Source organism: Macrotis lagotis, chromosome 5 (genome assembly GCF_037893015.1).
Source record: "Macrotis lagotis isolate mMagLag1 chromosome 5, bilby.v1.9.chrom.fasta, whole genome shotgun sequence".
In the NCBI taxonomy this organism is placed as follows: domain Eukaryota; kingdom Metazoa; phylum Chordata; class Mammalia; order Peramelemorphia; family Peramelidae; genus Macrotis; species Macrotis lagotis.
Window position 1 is genome coordinate 120,300,932 of NC_133662.1, and position 22,126 is coordinate 120,323,057.

Consider the following 22,126-nt stretch of genomic DNA (forward strand, 5'->3'; position numbering starts at 1 on the left):
CATCTAACTTCCCATCAATACTCATAGTGTTTGGACTTCATTTGATATTTTTTGTAGGAATAGTAAAATTTAGTTTGCATTGTTTGGAGGGAAATGAGTCATAACTGAATATGCTATCTATATGTGGTACTGTAACTTGTACAAAGAACAAGTTACTTGAAGTGGAAGTACTAAAATAGAAGGGATATTCAAACTTGTTGAATAGCCTGGGCAATGATCTTCCCACATTTTGTAGACAATTGGCAAATATATGTTCTATTTTGAAAGTTAGCCAACTATGTTCCTAAAATATGAAAGTGTATGTTTCCTATATAAGGTAACAGGTAGTAGCATCAGCCCAGGTTTTGAATTTGGAGATATACAATTGAAAATCCCATAAAACAAATTTTCTACTTTCTAGCTGTGAGTTATTTCTATCTGTTCTATGTAGTACAGTAGAGAGACTGCTTGGCTTCAGAACAGGAAGATCTAAGTTTAAATACAACCTCAAGATACTTGCTGAAGCAAATCAGTTAGGCTCCTTCAGTTTCATCATCTGGGGATGTTAATAGCATCAACTTCACAAAATTATTGTGAGGATAAAATAAGATAATATTTTAAGTACTTTCCAAACTTTAAAGTTCTGTATAGATATTGATGATTATTGTTTGAAAGATATAAAACATAAAGGAGTTTATACAATGGTATAAGTTTTTTAAAAAGAACTAGTTATAAAATTGGAGGATCTGGGTTCAAATTGTCTTTTCACTTTCTGGCTACTTGAACCGAGGCTCAGTTTCTCATCTATAAAATGAAGGAATTGGACTCAATGATTCATTTTTGTTTTTTGCAAGGCAGTGGGCTTAAGTGCCTTGCCTAAGGTCACACAGCTAGGCAATTATTAAATGTCTGAGGCTGGATTTAAACTCAGGTCCTCCCAACTCCAGGATGGGTGCTCTATCCACTGCACCATCTAGCTGCCCTAGACTCAGTGATTTCAAAGCCTTCTTCCAACTCCAAATGTATTATCCTAGCAACCTATGATTTCACAGTGAGATAATCAACCAAGCCTTCTAGAGAGAGAGAACATTTGCAGTAGACCTTGAAACATGGGTTGGATTTCAACGTGGAAGTGGAAGTGAAATGCTTAGTGTTTTGTGGGCAAATAGAACATCATCATGATCAAAGATATAGAAGCATCAATACTTACTATGTGCTTGAGTAATGATGAATAAACCAAAATTTATAGAGAGTATGGTTCATGAATTGGAACACACCATGTGTGGAGTATAAATCATAGCATGTTACACTTATTTAAAAAATAATCTTTAGTTTTGTTCATTGTTAGGTTGTTGGTATAGCAGGGAATGCTAGCACTCCTCTCTTCTTTGCACAGATATCATTTCACAAATTTGGGGTACTTTTCTATCTCTTGGATCTCAGTACCTCTTAAGAGTTAATATAGGATTCTAGGATCACCAATGTAGAGCCTTAAGGGACCTTAAAGATCATCCCACCTAACCCCTTATTTTTACAGTTGAGAAAACTGTGGCCTAGAGAAATCCTTAAGTATAGCTGAAATTTGAATTTGTGGTTTTTCTGACACCAACTAGTATTCATTTTTTCTGTTGTACTATTAAAGATTGCACTGTGTGAGAAATGTTTCACCAAATGTTGATGCGTAAAAACTCTAAACTATCACTTTCAATCAAACTTTCTAACCACTTTCTAACTGCTATAATAACAGTTTCAACTTTTAAGTAGATTCTACAGTACATAACAAATTGATTTGATCTCTAAAACTCAGCTGACTTGTTCATTTGGCAAGAATTGTGAAAAAGTGAGAGATAAGGTAAAGATAAGAAGAAAGGGTTATGGTGCAAGTGATTCTACTTATGGGAATTGACTCTAAGCCAAAACAACAGGTAATACAGATAGAAGGAGAGGCTCCTTACACGGTGAAAAGCCAATAAGATTTCTGCAGTGTAGCATATTTTAACTATGGGGTTACCAGACTTAACTTGGAAAAATCAACCACCCCAGCACAGATTCTGTTCTGATGTTTATAAACCTTCCCTCAGGAAGTTCTCACTTATCTCTGTGCTTTAAATCATACTGTTCCCTACACCTGGGAAGTTTTTTACTTCCATCAGTAATGACCTGACCTTTGGACCTCACATTTTCTTGTTTAGTCATTTTTGGTTATATATGACTCTTCATAACCCCATTTGGGGTTTTCTTGGCAAAGATGCTGGAGTGGTTTGCCATTTCCTTCTCCAGCTAATTTTACAGATGAGCAAATTGAGGTGAAAACAGGATTAAATGATTTGCCCAGGGTCGAACAGTTAATAAATGTTTGAAGGCAGATTTGAATTCAAGAAGAGTCTTCTGGACCTCACATCGCATTTCATTTATAATAATAATGTTTGTCCTTCATTTTCTTTTTTTTGTTTTTGTTTTTGTTTTTGTTTTTGTTTTTGTCTTTTGTTTTTGCAAGATAATGGGGGGGTTAAGTGACTTGCCCAAGGTTACACAGCTAGGTAATTATTAAGTGTCTGAGATCACATTTGAACTCAGGTCCTCCTGACCCCAGGGTCAGTGCTCTATCCACTGCACTACCCAGCTGCCCCTTCATTTTCTTTTTTTTTTTTAAGGTTTTTGCAAGGCAAATGGGGTTTAAGTGGCTTGCCCAAGGCCACACAGCTAGGTAATTATTAAGTGTCTGAGACCGGATTTGAGAACCCAGGTATTCCTGACTCCAAGGCTGGTGCTTTATCCACTACGCCACCTAGCCGCCCAACCCCTTCATTTTCAAAAAGACCATGACATCAGGGAGGTGATGCCATGACAAGCACAATAATTGAATTTGAGTGAGGAGGGCTGTGCTAAGTCACCAACCTCACCTTCTCCTCCAGAGCCATCTGGGTCTAGTGGCACAATATGAATCAGGATGATTCAAGATGGCCCTGGATGTGAGGTAATCAAGTTTATTAAGTAACTTGTCCAAGATCACACAGCTAGTAGTGTCAGAGGCTGAATTCAAACTACCATCCTCCTGATCACAAGGCCAGTCTTTATCCACTGCTCCATATTTACCATTTACCATTTTGCATTCCTTATTTGCATTTGCAACATTATCTTCCTTCTAAACAGAAAATTCTATGGGAGCAAACACTCTGGCCCATATAACTTTCTGCCTTTTGGAGTTTAGTATTGTGTATATAGTAGGTGCTTATTAAATATTTGTTCAAATTGATGTTTCTTCCAAGAATACCGATTCATTGATTTTTCAGATGTTTGTCTTTCAATAAATTATATTTTTACAAATAATTGCAATTGACTAATTTCCCTTCAGGTTTGAATGATTATTTCATTTTCTTCTGTAATAGCATATTTCATTTTTACCATTATTTTTTGAGTATGCATGTTCCCATTTCTATTCCACCCCTTCAACCCATTTAACTCAAGGCTTTGCTGTCAAAGTTAAGAACAATGCTTGAAAGTTTCTTATGAATATGAAATATTCTATTTACACAATAAGTACCTATTAATTAGTTAAGGAATTGCATTAATTAAAGCACACGCATTTGTAAACATAGTCTGTAGCCTGTGATTCTACATTAATTATCTTTTTGTGCCTAATTAACTACAGGTTTTTTATGTTGGCTAAATATAAGAAATAATTTTCATTTAAAAAAAGCACAAGGTGATCACTTATGGTATAAATGGTCAACAATGAAATTGCCATTGAGAGTATCAACACCAGATCCTGAATTTACATTTTACCAATAACAATGCTGCCAGTTTCCAACTAAGCAAAACTTTCTTCTCCTGAGATATTGAAAATTTTCTATCTGTGATCATGATGGAAATGTTCTATTCACTTAAATAAACTGGTACCAAAATAGAGTTGACAGATGCTTTTGTCAGGAGCTAAAAGTAATTTGATGAAACAAATTCTGTACCTATTGAATCTTCGGGGATAATATTACCATAGTTTAATATAATATTTCTTAATTTTCTTTCACACAAAGTGGACTTAATTTGAGTTTTATAGTTGTGAAAAGGTAGGGACTGATCAATGATATTACTAATTTAGGAAACTCTCTAATATGAATAGTCTTCACTAATTCAAGTTGTCACTTTCTCTGCATCTTTGAGTTTTAGAGAGTTGCTTTGGCAGACAGTGATTTATACAGGTTCACATAGTCAATATATATATATATATATATATATATATATATATATATATATATATATATATATATATATCAGAAGTGAAACTTGAGCCCAGGTCTTCCTGCCTCCAAATCCTTCTCTTTCTCTACTATTCCAGTGGTGGGTGTCAAACTACCACAAAATCACATAGCCTGCATATTGACTTAGAAAACCACAGATTTAGCATATTTTTGTTCAATTGGATTATTATATTTTGTTAAATATTGTGGGCTACAGAAAACCACATGTTAATATTAATAATATTCTATTATATTGTTGCTTATTTTATTAAGTATTTTTCAATTATATTTTAATCTGGTTCAGGCCTCATTCAGGAGATTGCTGCCAGGCACCATGTTTGATACATTTGTATACCTTTCATAGGGTCTTAGAAAACAATTGCTATTAGATCTTTTTTCAGAACTTAAATAACTCTATGTGCCATATTAAAAGCTGAGCTTTTTACTGTATCTACAGTCATCTATTTAATTTTCTACTTTAAATCCATTCATTTAAAGCATTTTGTAAGAGAGATAGGCATATAACCATCTGCTCACAGAGAACTGAAGATTAGAAGACATGGGTTCAAATCTCAACTCTGCATCTTAGGATTTTAGATTTAGAACTATAAGGGATCTTATATGTCCTCTTAATACAATCCCTTCATTTGAAAGATAAGAGAAATTGAGACCCAGAGAACTAAAGTGATGGATGATACAGATAGAAATGAGCTTTAAAACTCATGTCCTCTGAATACAGATCTTTCTGGTACCTCTTCCACTGTTCTACCATACATGTATGTTCATGGGGAAGTCAGTCTACTTGACCTGAATTTCTACTCCTGTATTATGAAGGAATCCTTCCAATTCTAAATCCTGTAATGCTCTGAAAGAGATAGAAGTAAATTATTGCCTTGGTATTCTGACAATTAGGGGCAGCTAGTTGATGCAGTGGACAGAACACTCAAAGTCAGGGATATCTGAGTTGAAATATGAACTGAAAAAATTTTCTGTCATTAGTGGGGACTTGGAAACAATATGATTATGAAGCCTAGTTTCATTTAAGAATGATATTTGTCATAGTGATCTATATAATTGTATTATCAATTTTAAATAGTTTACAGTAGAAATACTAAAACAAGTACTTTGGTTAATCAAAAATAAGTACGCATTGACAAAATTCAAGTACGATCGACAAAATTCAATCTATCTTCATTAGACATAACTGTGTATATACATAAGCATGGCATAGTAGAGAGACAGAAACAGGCAGTCAAGCAGAATGATATAATGGATAGAATATTGGCCTTGAATCTTCGCCAGAAATAACTGGGAAAAAATTCATGCTTGTTTTGTGACCTTGGATGAATAATTTAAGCTTTTAGCCATCTAGACTAATCTCTAGGAGTGTCAATTACAGAAAAGATGCCAACGTGATGCCAATCTTTCCTTATCTGAGAGTTCTTTAAGCTGATGAAATGACAGAAGCAGAGTTCACACACATATTCATTTTTGTAGATAAATAGATATTCCATATAACATACCTTCTTAATGTGTATGTTATCTATATCATATTATGTTCATTGTATAGGGGTGTATGTTTGCATCCCTTTATCTGCATATAATGCCACACACAGTATAATGCAAAGTTGCTGTATAGGGAATCAGGGGTCTATGAACTCATTCTTCAGAATATTAGTAATGCATAAAATAAGAACATAGGATTTTAAAGGAAACTTTACATTTCAAATTATATGGGAATATGATTATTATAATATTTTTAAAAAGCAAATTCATGGATCCCAGGTAAAGAATTACAAGACCAGTTAAATTCAAACATGCTCTTAAATGTTGTGATGCTTTGAAGATGGTGCTACTTATCCACTGATCTAATTCATGTGCTCTAAAGTGTTGTTTTTTTTTTCAAGAGGTTGGAATTAATGTACATTCTCTTATGTCTAGTTCTTCTTCTGGAAAACACTGGATAAACAATAAGCAGGTTTCTTAGTTTAATCTGTGACCACAGAAAGAGGGAAATTTATTAGTACATGTGGTAATTTTACTTACAAACCTTAGCCTTATTAGCCCCAAGGTCCCATAGATGGTGCTAATCAGCTATTGACAATATGAATGAACATATGGGTAATTCCTGAGTTAATGTTCTGTGGTCTAGTCATGCCACGCAGAGGGTAAGGAGAATCTTTGAACATATGCTTGTATCTTTGTTCTTGGTCCCATACAGTTCCTCGTAGGATGCTATGCATATAGCAGGCATCCTTCAAGTACTTGTGGGAGAAAGAAAGGAAAGGAAAGAGGGACAAAGTTAAATACAATTCCTGGAAACTAAATTTTCACAGAAAAAAACCTTTTTTTCTGGAAAGAAAACTTTTAAAAATGTTTCTGAACAGGTTTTGAAGATCTTTGTTGTTTATGACTGTTTATGTAAAAGAAAGTGATTACAGAAATTGTTGCTGTGAATTAACTAGCTTAATTTCAGCTATTAACCAGCAATATTGACATGCTAATAATACTGACTATATTACATATAGTTTGATCAGAATTGAATTAGTAAGTACTAATATTAGAAAATCTTTGCTCTCATCTTGATCACAATCATTGAAAATTAGTAAGTGATATTTATTCGCACATAATGGTAGATTAGGGACTTGAAACTCTCTGGTTTATTAAGCATTGCTTTCCATGCTCTGTATTTTGACTCAGCTGGCCTGCTTAAATAAATTTATGAAAAAATATTTAAATTCCTACTTATATGTTAAGTATTGGGGATACTGGTAAAAAAATGAAACAGTCCCTGCTCTCAAGGAGTTCACATCCTAATTTGGAGAAACAAAAAAGAAAGTTCAGATACAAGGTTAATGGAAAGGTCTAATGATCTTTAGGGCATATTGACAAATACTATGGCAACACCTGTGGAAGTCCAGAGGGTATAATGGCTAACAAAAAGGTAAGGCTGGAGGGCCTAGAATAAAGGAAAGTCCTTCCCCACTCCCCCAGACATTAAAAACAAATTCTGAACTTAGCAAACATAAACCAAAATGAGAATTTCAAAAAAACATAGTGGAATGTATCCTTCCATATAAAGAGAGGATTGTACTTCAAAATCTACATCTCCACAAAATACAGGCTACTTTTCTTTTAAAGTACTTGATAAATTCAACATGTAGCTTTTAAAAGCTGCCTGCTCATAATTTCTTTCTTGCCTTCCATCTGTTCTCTTTTCATTTCAAAAACATTTTTCAATGACCTTATTTTCTTTCTTGTCCTTTTCTATTTTTTTTCTTTTGGCAGCTTTGTCACATTTCCTTCTTTATACAGAATCCCTCCTCCCACCCTCAGCTGAGAAGGGAAAAAATCTTCGTAACAAATCCCCACATTGACTGTATCTCAATCTGGCTAGGCAGATGGTAAGGCCTTATAATTCACTTGTGAAATTCTATATTCTATCTCCATGCATTTGCACAGCTTGACTGACCTCTTGCCTAGAATGACCTCTTCTCCGTTTCTTAGCAAACAGCTTCTTTCAAAGCTAAACTCACTATGTTCTACAAGAATCTCATTGTGATTTCTCTAATTTCTAATGACCATATTGCAAAATTTTACTTTGTTTATATTATTGTATTAATTTTCCATGTACTCATTGTTTCTCACTCTGATAAAATATAAGATCTTTGAAGACAGGGACTATTCATCTTTTCTCTTTGTATTCCTCACCCTTAGCTACACACACACACACACACTCTCACACACACACACACACACACACACACACACACACACACACACAAAAACACAGAGAGAAACTGTTATCTTGACTTATTACTAAAAACAACTTGTCTCAAACTTTTTTAGTTCCAGAAGTCCAAGGGCTGAAAGTGTTTGCTAACATCACTTTTAATATATTCAGCACATTTTTCAAAAAAGAAGGTATCATTTGGTTGCATAATCATAAGCCCTTTAAATATATTGCCTTAGATATATGAGTTCTATAAATTTGTATCCCAGAAGTGTGATGAAAGCTTCTGTGAATTAGGTTGTTTACCAATACACTGCTTTCTCTTTTGCAGGCTAGTGAAAGATGCTCCTTGGGATGAGGTCCCCCTTGCTCATTCTCTGGTTGGTTTTGCCACTGCCTATGACTTCCTGTTCAACTACCTGAGCAAGACCCAACAAGAGAAGTTTCTTGAAGTGATTGCCAATGCCTCAGGATATATGTATGAAACATCATACCGCCGAGGATGGGGATTTCAATACCTGCACAATCACCAGCCTACCAATTGTATGGCCCTACTGACAGGAAGCCTGATTCTGATGAATCAAGGTGTGTATTGAATGCAGATAAGGGAACAGAGAGATGATGCTTGCATACATCCTATTTGCCATTTCCTGAGCAGGAATGATTCCAACTACTCACTCTTTATACTATACTTTGGTACTCAGACATGGAGTCACCATAGGACATGTACCAGCTAATTCAAAGTTGTATTTTTCTCATTTTATTGTGAATGAAACTAACTTTAATCTATTGTATATGGTATTATTATTATTATTTCCTTAGGCTACATAGTTAGAACAAAAAGTAGAATGAAGATTTGGCTATTATCCAGCGAATTTTGGCAGTGAAGACAGCTGCCTGGGGTTAAAAAGTTCATTTAGAAGTGATTTGAATTAGCTGTCCAGACTCCTCAAGCTCATTGGATAATTATCAACATATTTCTTCATTCTTCCTTTGTAGACATCAACCTGAGCTTACAGAATGACTGCCAGTCTTTCAATCCATTTTATTCTAGGGAGGACTCATTGAACCAATAAGAAAATCACAGATTTAGAACTATAAAAGGTCTTAGAAATCACTGAATCCAACATCTTTTTAACAGATGAGGAAACAAATTCCCAAAGTGGTTAAGTGACTTGCCCATGGTCACATAGCCAGTAAGAATCTGAAGCAAGATTTGAACTTGGGTTTCATAACAAGTGTGGGGCCTGAGATACATTATGGAGTTATGTGATGACTTTCTTTTTGTTATTTTTAAAATAATTAGGAAGTTGCAATCATATGGAACTCTTAAAATAATCAAAGTATGCTGGATGCTAGGAAAAAAGTCAGTGTGTTAAGATATTAGTTATTCCTATGGATATTATTCATATTGAGGATTTTATCCCAGTCTAGTTTCCCTTTCTATCCCTTATTTACAGTATGTACCCTTGGAATGGAAATTAATTTTAATATTCTCCTCAGGAAAATATAAATAGGAGAGAACTGCTCTTTCCTTTCCTTCCCCTTGATAAATGTAATGAATTTCAAGGTCTTATCTGGAGGAGCAGTATGATATATCAGAAAAACTATTGGAAAGTAATACTAGGTTGGGGGCAGCTGGGTGGCACAGTGGGTAAAGCACTGGTCCTTGGGAGTCAGTAAAACTTGAGTTCAAATCCAGCCTCAGACACTTAGTAGCTATGTGGTCCTAGACAAGTTACAACTCATGCCTCCATTTCATCATCTATAACAGAAGATTAATAATAATAATACCTAATTCCTAGTAGTATTGTGAAGATCAAATGAGATAATAATTGTAAAACACAGTATGGAACCAGGAACAGAGCAAGCACTGTATAAATGTTAGCTCTCCTCCTCTTCCTCCTCCTCCCCCTCCTTCTTTGTTCTTATTCTGTTACTAAGTAATAGTGCAACCTTAATTAAGTCATTTCATTTCTCTGACTATCATTTTTTCTCTTCAAATCAAAAATAGGGATAGCTTTGATTTAAAAAAAATACCTTTTGAGTCTTAAAAAAATCTGTTATCTGCTATTTTGATGGATTAACAATACTGTTACTTATAGAATATAAAGTTTGCTTCATTGACCTCAATATATATATATATATATATATATATATATATATATATATATATATATATATGGCAAATATAGCTCTATAAGCTCATATGGAGAATTATCAAGTATAATACTTTTGGACATGTTGATTTATATGTGCTTTTCCTTTCTCCCCAATAGTTTCTTCAGGACAAAGTTTATACAATATAGCGTACAATAGTTCCTGAATAAAGGGCAACTACAATATGAGAAACTGAGGACAAGGTCAGAAATCATCACTCCCTACAAAAAAAATTCATTGAGAATCAATGTGAACTGGAAGAGATTGGCTAAATGTAAAAAATAACTCAACAAAGGAGTGTTGCTTCTGAGACTAGGACCTCTCTAAATCTCATGCATATAGAATGTGTCTTAAATCTCCATCAGGAAGACTGGGTATCTATCTAATCTCATCAAGGACTAGAATGCCTCCCAGTCAAGCAAGCATTTATTAACTACCTATTAACCACCACAGTAGTAAACACTGTGCTAGATGTTGGGAATAGAAATATTGGGAATGAAACAAATGCTACTCTCAAGAAGCTTATGTGCTAAAATCTCACCAACCTAAGGTAATTAAATATAATCTTAGAAACTATTATATATTAAAATAGAACTTAAAAATCATAATATATGAAAAATTTTAGTAGAAGAGTGGTAGCCAATATGGAGCCTAGAAAAAAATAAGCATTTTGTATGTCAGCACTATTGTTCAAAGAGGAAGGTAATGTTTTCACCACTACTATCTTTTGAAGCTAGAGGCTTTAAAAAAACAGATGAGATTTTCAGAAAGGAGAAACTGTTTAAGAGTCAATGGTTTCTGAGAAAGAATTTGGATTTCTAGACTATATTTTATGAGTAAAATATAGATTTGGACAAGCAAATAAGGTACCCAACAAAGACTGGTTAAAAACACCATTTCCCTGCAGTACAATGAATATGATCAAATTGAGATCTTATACTAAAAAGAGAGGAAGCAAACCAACCATATATATGTGCCAATCCAGTTACAAAGAGAATATGGTGGGAACAGCATAAGAACCAGAACAGTACTGAGTTCATGCTATCCAAGAAGAGAGTCAGTAGTGAAACAACTTCATTTGCTTATATGCAAATGAATCAAGGATGGATAATAAAATGAACAAGAGAACCTAATGTAAGAAAAAAATTAATCTCAGAGGTATCACTGAGAATTGGAGTAATGAAATTCATAATTGTAATATGGATGTGTGTATGTGTCCAGAAATAAGAAACTTTCAGGGAAGAAACTCTTTCTGTGCAGTTCAATCCCCTGGGGAGGTTGGGGAGGAGTAGAATTGACAAATTCTGTGACCTTTCCCAGAGTCAAACAACTTGCATGTATCAGAAATGGGATTGGAGTCTTCTTTCAGCCACTAACTGACTTTCCTCCTGACTCTGAGGCAGTTGCTCTCTACCCCATGCCACCTTTCTTATGTTGGTATATAAATTAATCAAAATTAATAAAATATATAAAATGGTAGAATAGCATTTTATATTATAGTATAAATATATTATAAATAAAATAGCATTATATTATGTTCCCATAAGAATGAATATATATAAATATTATATATAATTACATATATTCGTTCATATGAGCAAATCCAAGAAGAGATAAAGTATGATGAAAAAACATTTGAGTGAATAGCAACAGAAGAGCCATATAACATTGTAGCAAGAATATACAACGAAGCACTTAGAAAGAAGGAAGGAATAGATAAAGTAACTGGCAAACAATTCAAAACCCATCCAAGAGATATGATATCATAGGGATGGGGAACTTAAATTATCCAAACTGGAATTTATCTTTAATGATAATTTCATTCTGCACCAAGCACCTAAGGGAAATAACTGTTATGGATCTGATTCTGATCAAACAGGAAACAACTGATTTACTAGAAATAATCTATTTAAACTTCAAAGGGAAAGAGATTGCTTAATCTCAAAGATTGTGCTAGAAAAAGGAATAGTCAGATCCACACCTTGCATTAGGAAGAGAATCCAGAAATCTCATGTAAAAGACAGACAGATTCACATTTCAAGAACCCACATTTAGATTCTATATTACAGTGATACTTTGCTGTCTTTCTACCTTAGTCTATGAATCCCTGATTCCTTTGATATGAATATTCTCCATATCTGGGAAGATTACAAATCTTCCATGCTTCCTCATCTTGTGTGATTTTTCTCAGTGTCCTATGAATCCTCCAAAAGAAGGTACACCCAGTATACTGGGGAACATCTTCTTGGTCTCTTGAAATTGCTTGGATTCTTGTGGAATATACCATCTATTTATTAATTCCCTTACTCTCACTACATGATGACTTTTTTCATCTATATATCTCTCTGATGACATCCTTTTTTTCTTTTAAATTTATTTTTTATTCTCATTTTGTACAAATGTTTTTTTTACATTAATAAAATATTCTTGTTTACAAGTAAACAAAATACCCCTCCTCCCCCATGAATATAGATAGACTTATTTGGGTGAAAAAAGTAAAGGGGAGAGAAAAACATTAAAATAAAAAAATAATAATAGTAATAATTGTAGGTATGACCAGGTGGCGCAATGGACAAAGCACCAGCCCTGGAGCCGCGAGCACCCGTGTCCATATCCAGCCTCGTAAACCCAACAATCACCCAGCCATGTGATATGCAAGCCACCCGATCCCCACTGCCCTGCAAAAAAAAAAAAAAAAGAAAGAAAAAAAAGACCCAAAATAAAATAAAATAGTAATAATAATAGGGGTGGCTGATAAGTCCATCACAAAAGTTATTTCCATATTTTTCCACCGTTGCCATTGCTGATCGCAACTCCCTCCTTTCTTATTTCTCCACTACCATGTACTCCATTTTCTCTCTCCTTTCACTCTGACTCTGCTGTAGGGTCACTGAGTGACGCAGCAGACAGATCCCTGGTCCTGGGGCCAAGAAGCCCTGAGCCCCCATACCACCCCTTAGACCCCGAATCCACCTGGCCCTGTGGTCCTAGGCAGGCCTTCCATTCCCAGCCCCTTGCAAGAAGTAAGAAAGAAAATGTGTTATATCTGACCACTCTCCCCCCATGGTCTATCCTCTCCTCCTTTATTCACATCCCCACCCCTTCCCCCTGCTCCCCCCTCCTTCTTACTCCAGATGTCTATACCCCATTGAGTATATTTGCTGTTTCCTCTCCTAGCCATCTCAGATGAGAGCAAAGTTTCCCTCATTCCCCCTTGCCTCCCCCTTCCATATCATTGCAATAGCTCATTGTAATAAAAAAAAAATCTTATGTGAAATATCTTGGACTATTCCCCCTCTCCTTTTTCTTTCTCCCATTCCATTTCCCTTTTTTTCTATTGACTCCATTTTTACACCATATTTTATCTTCTAATTCAGCTTTCTCCTGTGCTTCATCTATAAAAGCTCTCTCTATCTGCTTTATTAACTGAGAAGGTTCATATGAGTATTATCAGTGTCATTTTCTATGCAGGAATACATGCAGTTCATCCTCATTAAGTCCCTCATATCCCCCCCCCCCCTCCTCCAATCTCCATGCTTCACCTGAGTCCTGTATCTGAAGATCAAGCCTTCTGTTCAGCTCTGGCCATTCCAAAAGGAACTTTTGAAATTCCCCTGGTTCATTGAAAGTCCATCTTTTTCCCTAGAAGAGGACATTCAGCCTTGCTGGGTAGTTCATTCTTGGCTGCATTCTAAGCTCTCTTGCCTTCCAGTATATTGTATTCCAAGCCCTACGAGCTTCCAATGTAGTTGCTGCTAAGTCCTGTGTGATCCTGACTGCAGCTCCACGATATTTGAACTGTGTCCTTCTGGCTGCTTGTAATATTTTCTCTTTGACTTGGGAGTTCTGGAACTTGGCTATAATATTCCTCGGGGTTGGTTTTTTGGGATCTCTTTCTCGGGGGGATCGGTGGATTCTCTCCATTTCTATTTTGCCCTCTGCTTCTAGAATATCAGGGCAATTTTCCTGTAGTAATTCTTTGAAAATGATGTCAAGGCTCTTTTCCTGATCATGACTTTCAGGTATTCCAATAATTTTTAAATTATGTTTCCTAAGTCTGTTTTCCATATCAGTTGTTTTTTCAATGAGATATTTCACATTTTCTTCTAATTTTTCTTTTTTTGTTTTTGAAGTATTGATTCCTGATTTCTGGTAAATTCATCAATCTCCCTGAATTCTATTCTTTGTCTGAAGTATTTGTTCTCCTCAGAGAGTTTTCTTATCTCTTTTTCCATCTGGCTAATTTTGCTTTTTAAAGCATTCTTCTCCTCAATAACTTTTTGAACTGTTTTATCCATTTGACCTAAGCTGTTTTTTAGCATGGTATTTTCTTCAGCATTTTTTTGGATTTCCTTGCCTAAGCTGCTGACTTCATTTTCATGTTTTTCCTGCACCTCTCTCCTTTCTTTTCCCAGTTTTTCTTCCAACTCCCTCATTTGATTTTCAAAGTCTTTTTTGAGCTCTGTCATAGCCTGAGCCCAATTTCTGTTTTTCTTGGAGTCTTTAGATGCAGAAGCTTATGCTTCCTCATCTTCAGACTGAGTATTTTGGTCCTTCTTGGGCTCATTTACAAAATATTTCTCAATAGTCTTCTTTTTGTTTCTCTGCTTGCTCATTTTCCCAGCCTGGGCCTGGTTTGGGGTGTTTCTTGAGCTTTTGGGACACTCCCACAAGGGTCTCAGTGTGTGAGGCTCTGTCCTCCCTCCTGGTCTGTGAATGACCATAAGCGGCCCCCTCTGCCAAGGGGCTGAGGGGGGGGGGGCCCTGCTGTTCTATGGGGGGGGCCTAGACTGCGATCAGGATCTGAATGTGGTCAGAGCCCCAGAGTCCTGTTCCAGAGGCAGAGGACAGACCTTGGCAGTCTCTCTCTCTTCACTCCCCTCCCTCAGCTCAATGGGCTCATGCCCTGGGTGCTCCTGCTTACAGGCTCTGCCTGCTTCTGTTTCCTGGATCAGGGCTGGGGAAAGACCATGCTGCTCCCTGTGTGTCCTGAGGGCTGGGCTCCATGTGCTTGCTCTGGCAGAGGTCCCCCGCTGTTCCCCCATTTTGTGCCTGGTGCTCCTTGGGGTGCAGCTCAGGAGACTCCCCCACTGCTGTGAGTTGAGACTCCCAGCGCCCTGGGGCTGCCTCTGGGAGGCTGAGGTTCTTTGGCTCTGGCGGGCCACCCTTCTGGCCGGCCGCCTCTCCAATCCCGGGGAGCAGAGCCTTTCAGCTCTTTTCCAGGTTACCTTGAGTAGGAGAACTGCCTCACTGGGACCCTTTGTGGGTTCTGTCTCTCGAAAGTTTAGTTAGAGTCCTTAGCTGATGAATTTTATCAGAGAGCTCCTAAGACTAGATCCCTTCTTGTTGCCATCTTGGCTCCGCCCCGATGACATCCTTTAACAGTTTCTCCTACATAAATCCTTGTTGATAATATGGTATATCCTTAGCTATGTACATTAGCTATGTACCTCTCCATTTCCACCAGCAATACTATTAAACTTGTAAAACAAACACTATGATTGAATTTTATTTAATATGGTTTGAAAAAGGAAGGGTGGTATTTTCAACTGCTGTTCCTAATTTAATGAAATTTAGTGCAATAATTGCTTGATATATAACTATTTTCTCACAAACATAAAGCCACATACTACTTATGAACAAATATTATTGGCAAAAATGCTAGTATTCTCAATTGAAGTCTTTCTGTGATGTCATGTTATGATGTAGAGGTGACTCTGGTTTGTTGAATGCTATGTCCTGGAGTACAAGTTCCAAATTCTGCTAAACTGAGAAGGCTTCAGGTTGTTGTCATTGTTTTGAAGAGAACCAGTAACATCACAAATGATGTCTTCACTCAAGAATGGGCCTGAAAACAAGGTGTGTCTTTGTAGCCAAAGGACGAACTTGAGTTCAGAAAGATTTACCACCAGTCTTTGAGCTTAATCCAGTCACAACAGTTCATATTGGCTATTAGTTGAGGTATAAAAGGACCATGAAGAAGTCCCCAAACTGAATCACAGATTCTAATTTCAGGAACAGCTAATCTTATTTATACATGAAAAAAATCCTTACTATAACATGCCTGACCAATGGTAGTTTGGTCTCTGCTTGTCATTGATAGAGCAGGAATCTAAGTAGGTTTCTGCTTTCTCAATATTCCTCATAAATACTTATCATCATTTATAAAATCCTACTTAAATTCTCAGAAACTTAAAAATCAATGAATGGTGTTAGAACCTTTTTTTGAAACCCTGTTGCTGAGCAGAGGTTCTGCCATTCAATAGGTCTTGTTACCTGGCAGTTGGCAAAAGAAATTTACAAAAATGCAAATAGCATAGCTTAGACTATTTAACTCATTTTGTTGAAGAAAACACATTTTCTCTTACTCAATATCTCAAATATAGATTTTATTGTTAAATTTTTCTTTGCCAATTAATTATCATTTCCATATATTTTTTCTGGTTTAGGTTATCTTCAGGAAGCCTATTTGTGGACCAAACAAGTTTTGGCCATCATGGAGAAGTCTATGGTCTTACTCAGAGAAGTCACAGATGGCTCCCTCTATGAAGGAGTCGCCTATGGCAGCTACACTACCAGGTCCCTCTTTCAGTATATGTTCCTAGTACAGAGGCATTTTGATATCAACCACTTCAGTCACCCTTGGCTTAAGCAACACTTTGCATTCATGTACAGGACTGTCCTTCCAGGTGAGTTTACAGAGGAGGTGCAGAATTGGGAACAATAATGCCAACTAAAGGATTCAATTTTTCTTCATTAAAACAGATATACTTTACCTTCATATGCTGGGGAAAGATGAAATTCTTCAGTTATGGACACATGCTCAACCAGTATATTTGTCTTCTTAAGCAAAAGTGGTACATTCAAGAATAAATGGAATTTTATACAAAAACACAGGATGTTTATTAGAAACCAGGAGGGATGGGAATTCAGGGAAGCCTGGAAAGATTTGCATGAACTGACGCTGAGCAAGATGTGCAGAACCAGAAGAACATTGTACACCCTAACAGCAACATGGGGTGATCAACCTTAATGGACTTGCTCATTCCATCAGTGTAACAATCAGGCACAATTTGGGGGTATCTGTGATGGAGAATACCATCTGTATACAGGGAAAGAATTGTGGAATTTGAACAAAGACCAAAGACTATTACTTTTAATTTAAAAAAAAAACATTATCTTATTATGTCATTTTGCTATCTCTTATATTTTATTTTTCTTCTTTAAGGATATGATTTCTCTCTCATCACATTCAACTTAGATCAGTATATACCTTGGAAACAATTTAAAGACTGGCAAATTGCCTTCTGTGGGAAGTTGGGGGGAGGGAAGTAAGATTAGGGGAAAATTGTATAAAAACTTTAAAAAAAGATCATATCTTTGAGAAATATCATGCTTGATGAAAGTATTTATTAGTTGTTTCATCTTATTGTTTAGAAGGATCGAGATGTTTAGTGACAATATAATTCTAGTGAGTGATTAGATTACAAGGTTTGCTTATAAGGCACAGAAGACCTACTTCACAATCCCTTGTTTTGGTCAATTTTAATGACAGGACAATAACAATGGTCATTTACGTGATGCTTTAAAATTTGTTAGACACTTTTCTTTTTCTACAGTGATATTTGTTCTTTATCCCTTTTTTTGAACTTTTCATTTTATTTATTTACAATTACGTGTAAAGATAGTTTTCAGCATTCATTTTAGACATTCATTAGATTTTGAGTTCCTCTCAAGATTTTTCTCTCTCCCTTCCTTCTCTCACCAAACTCTATGACAGCAAGTAATCTGACATAGGTTATATATGAATAACCATGTTAACCTAATTTCCATATTAGTCATATTGTAAAAGAAGAATCATAATAAAAGGGGAAAACACAAGAAAGGAAAAAGCATACAAGAAATTTTAAAAAGTGAAAATAGAATGCTTTGTTCTGCATTCATGCTCCATTGTTCTTTCTATGGATATCGATAGTATTTTCCATCACAAATCTTCCAGTATTGTTTTTGATCACTGTCTTGCTGAGAAGAACTAAGTCTATCATAGCTGATCATCATATAATGTTGCATTTAAGTTGTACAATAATCTCCTGGTTCTGCTGATTTAATTCAACATAAGTTCATATACATCTTGCCAGGTTTTTCTGAAATTTGGGAAGGCACTTTTCTTTTTTTATTTTAAAGATTTTATTTATTTTGAGTTTCACAATTTTTCCCCTATCTTACTTCCCTTCCCCCCATCCCCCACAGAAGGCAATTTGCCAGTCTTTACATTGTTTCCATGGTATACACTGATCCAAATTGAATGTGATGAGAGAGAAATCATATCCTTAAGGAAGAAAAGTATAAGAGAAAGCAAGATTACATAATAAGATATCAGTTTTTTCCCCTAAATTAAAGGTAATAGTCCTTGGTCTTTGTTCAAACTCCACAATTCTTTCTCTGGATACAGATGGTATTCTCCATCACAGATACCCCCAAATTGTCCCTGATTGTTGCATTGATGGAATGAGCAAGTCCATCAGGTTTGATCATCACCCCCATGTTTCTATTAGGGTGTACAATGTTTTTCTGGTTCTGCTCATCTTGCTCAGCATCAGTTCATGCAAATTCCTCCAGACTTCCCTGAATTCCCATCCCTCCTGGTTTCTAATAGAACAATAGTATTCCATGACATATATATATATATATACATACACATACCACAATTTGTTAAGTCATTCCCCAATTGAAGACATTTACTTGATTTCCAATTCTTTACCACCACAAACAAGGCTGCTATGAATATTTTTGTACAAGTTATGTTTTTACCCTTTTCCTGATCTCTTCAGGGTATAGACCAAGTAATGGTATTGCTGAATCAAAGGGTATGCACATTTTTGATGCCCTTTGGGTGTAATTCCAAATTGCTCTCCAGAAAGTTTGGATGAATTCACAGCTCCACCAACAATGTATTAGTGTGCCAGATTTCCCACATCCCTTCCAATATTGATCATTGTCCTTTCTGGTCATATTGGCCAGTCTGAGAGGTGTGAGGTAGTACCTCAGGGATGCTTTAATTTGCTTTTCCCTAATAAGTAATGATTTAGAGCAATTTTTCATATGACTATGGATTACTTTGATTTCCTCATCTGTAAATTGCCTTTGCATATCTTTTGACCATTTGTCAATTGGGGAATGTCTTGTTTTTTTTTTTTTAATTTGACCAGTTCTCTATACAGTGAAGGCATCTTTCAATACATTATCTCATTCAAATCCCACAACAAACCCTGGTTTTGACTTCATATTTGTTAGTTGTGCTCTCTTTAGAGAAAGGCACAATAATCAGAATCTTGCCAAAGGATACATAGATTGACTTGATAGCAGTTAAAAAAAACCTCTTAATTTCTAACTTTTAATAAGTAAATCAGTTCTTGGGCTCTATGTAACATAACAAAACATTTACAGAGAATTCATATAAACCAAGTCAAGAAATAAAACCTGTGCATATGTTTCATAAAGGTAATTTTATAAATCTTTTTATAGATGATTGTGATTCCTAGAGAATTAAATACATAAATGCATCAGGAAATACTTATTTTCTGCATATAAGTTTTAAAAATATTTATTAATTTGTTCTTTCAATCTTTCCCTCTTTACTTTTTTCAGGTTTTCAAAGAACAGTGGCAATTGCAGACTCAAATTATAACTGGTTTTATGGGCCAGAAAGTCAATTGGTGTTTCTAGATAAATTTGTCATGCGTAATGGCAGTGGCAATTGGCTAGCAGATCAGATTCGACAGAACCGAGTAATAGAAGGTCCAGGAACAGCATCCAAAGGGCAGCGCTGGTGTACTTTGCACACTGAATTTCTCTGGTATGACACACTGAGTTATCTTAAAAGAGATTGCTTTTGGCAATCAGTCAATCAATAAAGACTTATGCCTTTTCAGGCATTGTGCTAAAAACTGGGGTACAAAAGAAGACAAAAGACAGTTCTTACCCTCAAAGAGTTTACTTTCTAATGAAGGAAACAGCATGTAAGCAAGTTTAGGTAAAACATGCTATATAGATAAATAGAAAATAAGCAAGATAAATAGGAAATAAGAGAGGGAAGACATTGGGATTATCTTTTTTTTAGTTTTTTTTTTGCAAGGCAAATGGGGTTGAGATTATCTTTTAATATAATATGCAAGTTTCATTTAAAAAATTAATCAAAGATATAGCTTACTGCTAGCTCTACATTTCACAGCAAATGCAACATCAACATAATTTATACCATGTGGTGCCCTATCTTGAAGCCAAGAGACATCTCTTCAAATAGTTCTAATTTTTGTGTTAAAAGCCCTTTCAAGTTTGTTTCATCTCTTCTGGGGGAAGAAATGTCTCTAGTTCACATTATGATAGAGCAAAGCATATTCCTATGATTTGCATCAGTTTGGATAAGAACATAAAAAGGAAGAATTAAGCTTTTGGACTGGAGCTACTTTTGTTGCTCTTATATCACAAATTTCATAACATAACATGTTTTGAAAATTGGAGTATGAGAGTCTTCTAACTCTGAAGAACTTGTTTCTAAGCATGTTTTTACAGTTAAAAAAGTACACAACAATGTTACTTTGATTTAAGAGCTCATCATTGATTGCCTTAATTTCAGAAAATAATGTTTTAAGCCTCCAGAGAAAACACTCTATCATCATCTGTTTTATGTATTGCCAAGTACATTGTCATCCAATATTTTGTAATAAAAAGTACAAGGAATTGGCTAATCATTAACCCATTATATCTTTTCCATCATTTGGATAGTGAGCTTTTTCATGATTTGATTCTTTTATTTATCAGTTTCACAAGTAAATTAAGCCATTAATGAGAAAAATAAAGAGATTAATGGTAATGCTATTTGACTAACATTATCAGTGTTAATTTGCAATTATAATAAAATTCTTGAGAGTTTTTGATTGTACTTTAAATTGTTGGTTAATGTCTCCTCTTTGCCAAAGTTGTATGGTCTAATTAAGAATTCAAGGGGCAGGGGCGGCTAGGTGATGCAGTGGTTAAAGCACCGGCCCTGGAGTCAGGAGTACCTGGGTTCAAATCCGGTCTCAGACACTTAATAATTACCTAGCTGTGTGGACTTGGGCAAGCCACTTAACCCCATTTGCCTTGCAAAATCCTAAAAAAAAACAACCAAAAAAAAAGAATTCAAGGGGCAACTAAGTGGCACAGTAAATAGAGCACCAGCCCTGGAGTCAGGAGGACCTGAGTTCAAATTTGGCCTTAGATACTTAATAATTACCTAGTTGTGTGACCTTGGGCAAGTCACTTAACCCCATTGCCTTACCAAAAAAAACCTAAGAAAAAAGAATAAGAATTCAAAATCTGATTATGGGGAAAATGGTTCAATGCTAACTATGAGTCAGTTTAACTCCAATGGCAAGAGAAAAAAAATCAAGAAAATTGGAAGAAAGTCTATTTTTGGCTAGTTTGGGCTGTTGCTATGAATTTACATTGATTCAGTGTACACAATGTCCTGGATATTTGATAAAATATATGGAAAGACCAAGTTCTTGTTGTCTTAAAACTCAGAAATCCCAAAACAACAAACAGGTCCAGAATTAAATAAACATAAAACCAACTCCAACCAAAATGGCATCACTTTAGAGGGAAGAACAAGAATAACTGATGACATATGTTAGTGTTTCTTCCCTGGAGCAACAAATCACATGAGCCTCATTCATGCCTACCCATTCATAACTACTCTGAGCAAAAGTTAGCAAATATTTGTGAATCCATCAAAAGCAATAGAAAGAAAATTAAATTTACAGTCAACGGATCTTGGTTTCGAATCCCAACTCTGCCCTCTAACTCCCTATAACCATACCATTTAACTCCTCCAGGCCTCATTGTCTTCCATATGTAAAATGAAAGAGTGAAACTAAATGGCCTTGAAAGCCACTTTCAGATCTAAATCTATGATCCTAAAAAGTTTTTTTCCCCAGCTATGTAACAACTTGAAAATATTTACATGTAGTTTAAA

General features: G+C 35.5%; 1 protein-coding gene across 3 annotated transcripts in view; it reads left to right on the plus strand.

The window, feature by feature from the left end:
- The window catches only part of DSE (dermatan sulfate epimerase), a 98,098-nt gene that overhangs the window by 70,512 nt on the left and 5,460 nt on the right, over positions 1–22,126 (plus strand). For all 3 annotated transcript variants that reach the window (XM_074187408.1, XM_074187409.1, XM_074187411.1), the window contains 3 exons: positions 8,282–8,535; positions 16,560–16,799; positions 19,759–19,966. In XM_074187408.1, coding sequence (XP_074043509.1) covers positions 8,282–8,535; positions 16,560–16,799; positions 19,759–19,966 — 702 coding nt within the window. The remainder of the gene's footprint in view (positions 1–8,281; positions 8,536–16,559; positions 16,800–19,758; positions 19,967–22,126) is intronic.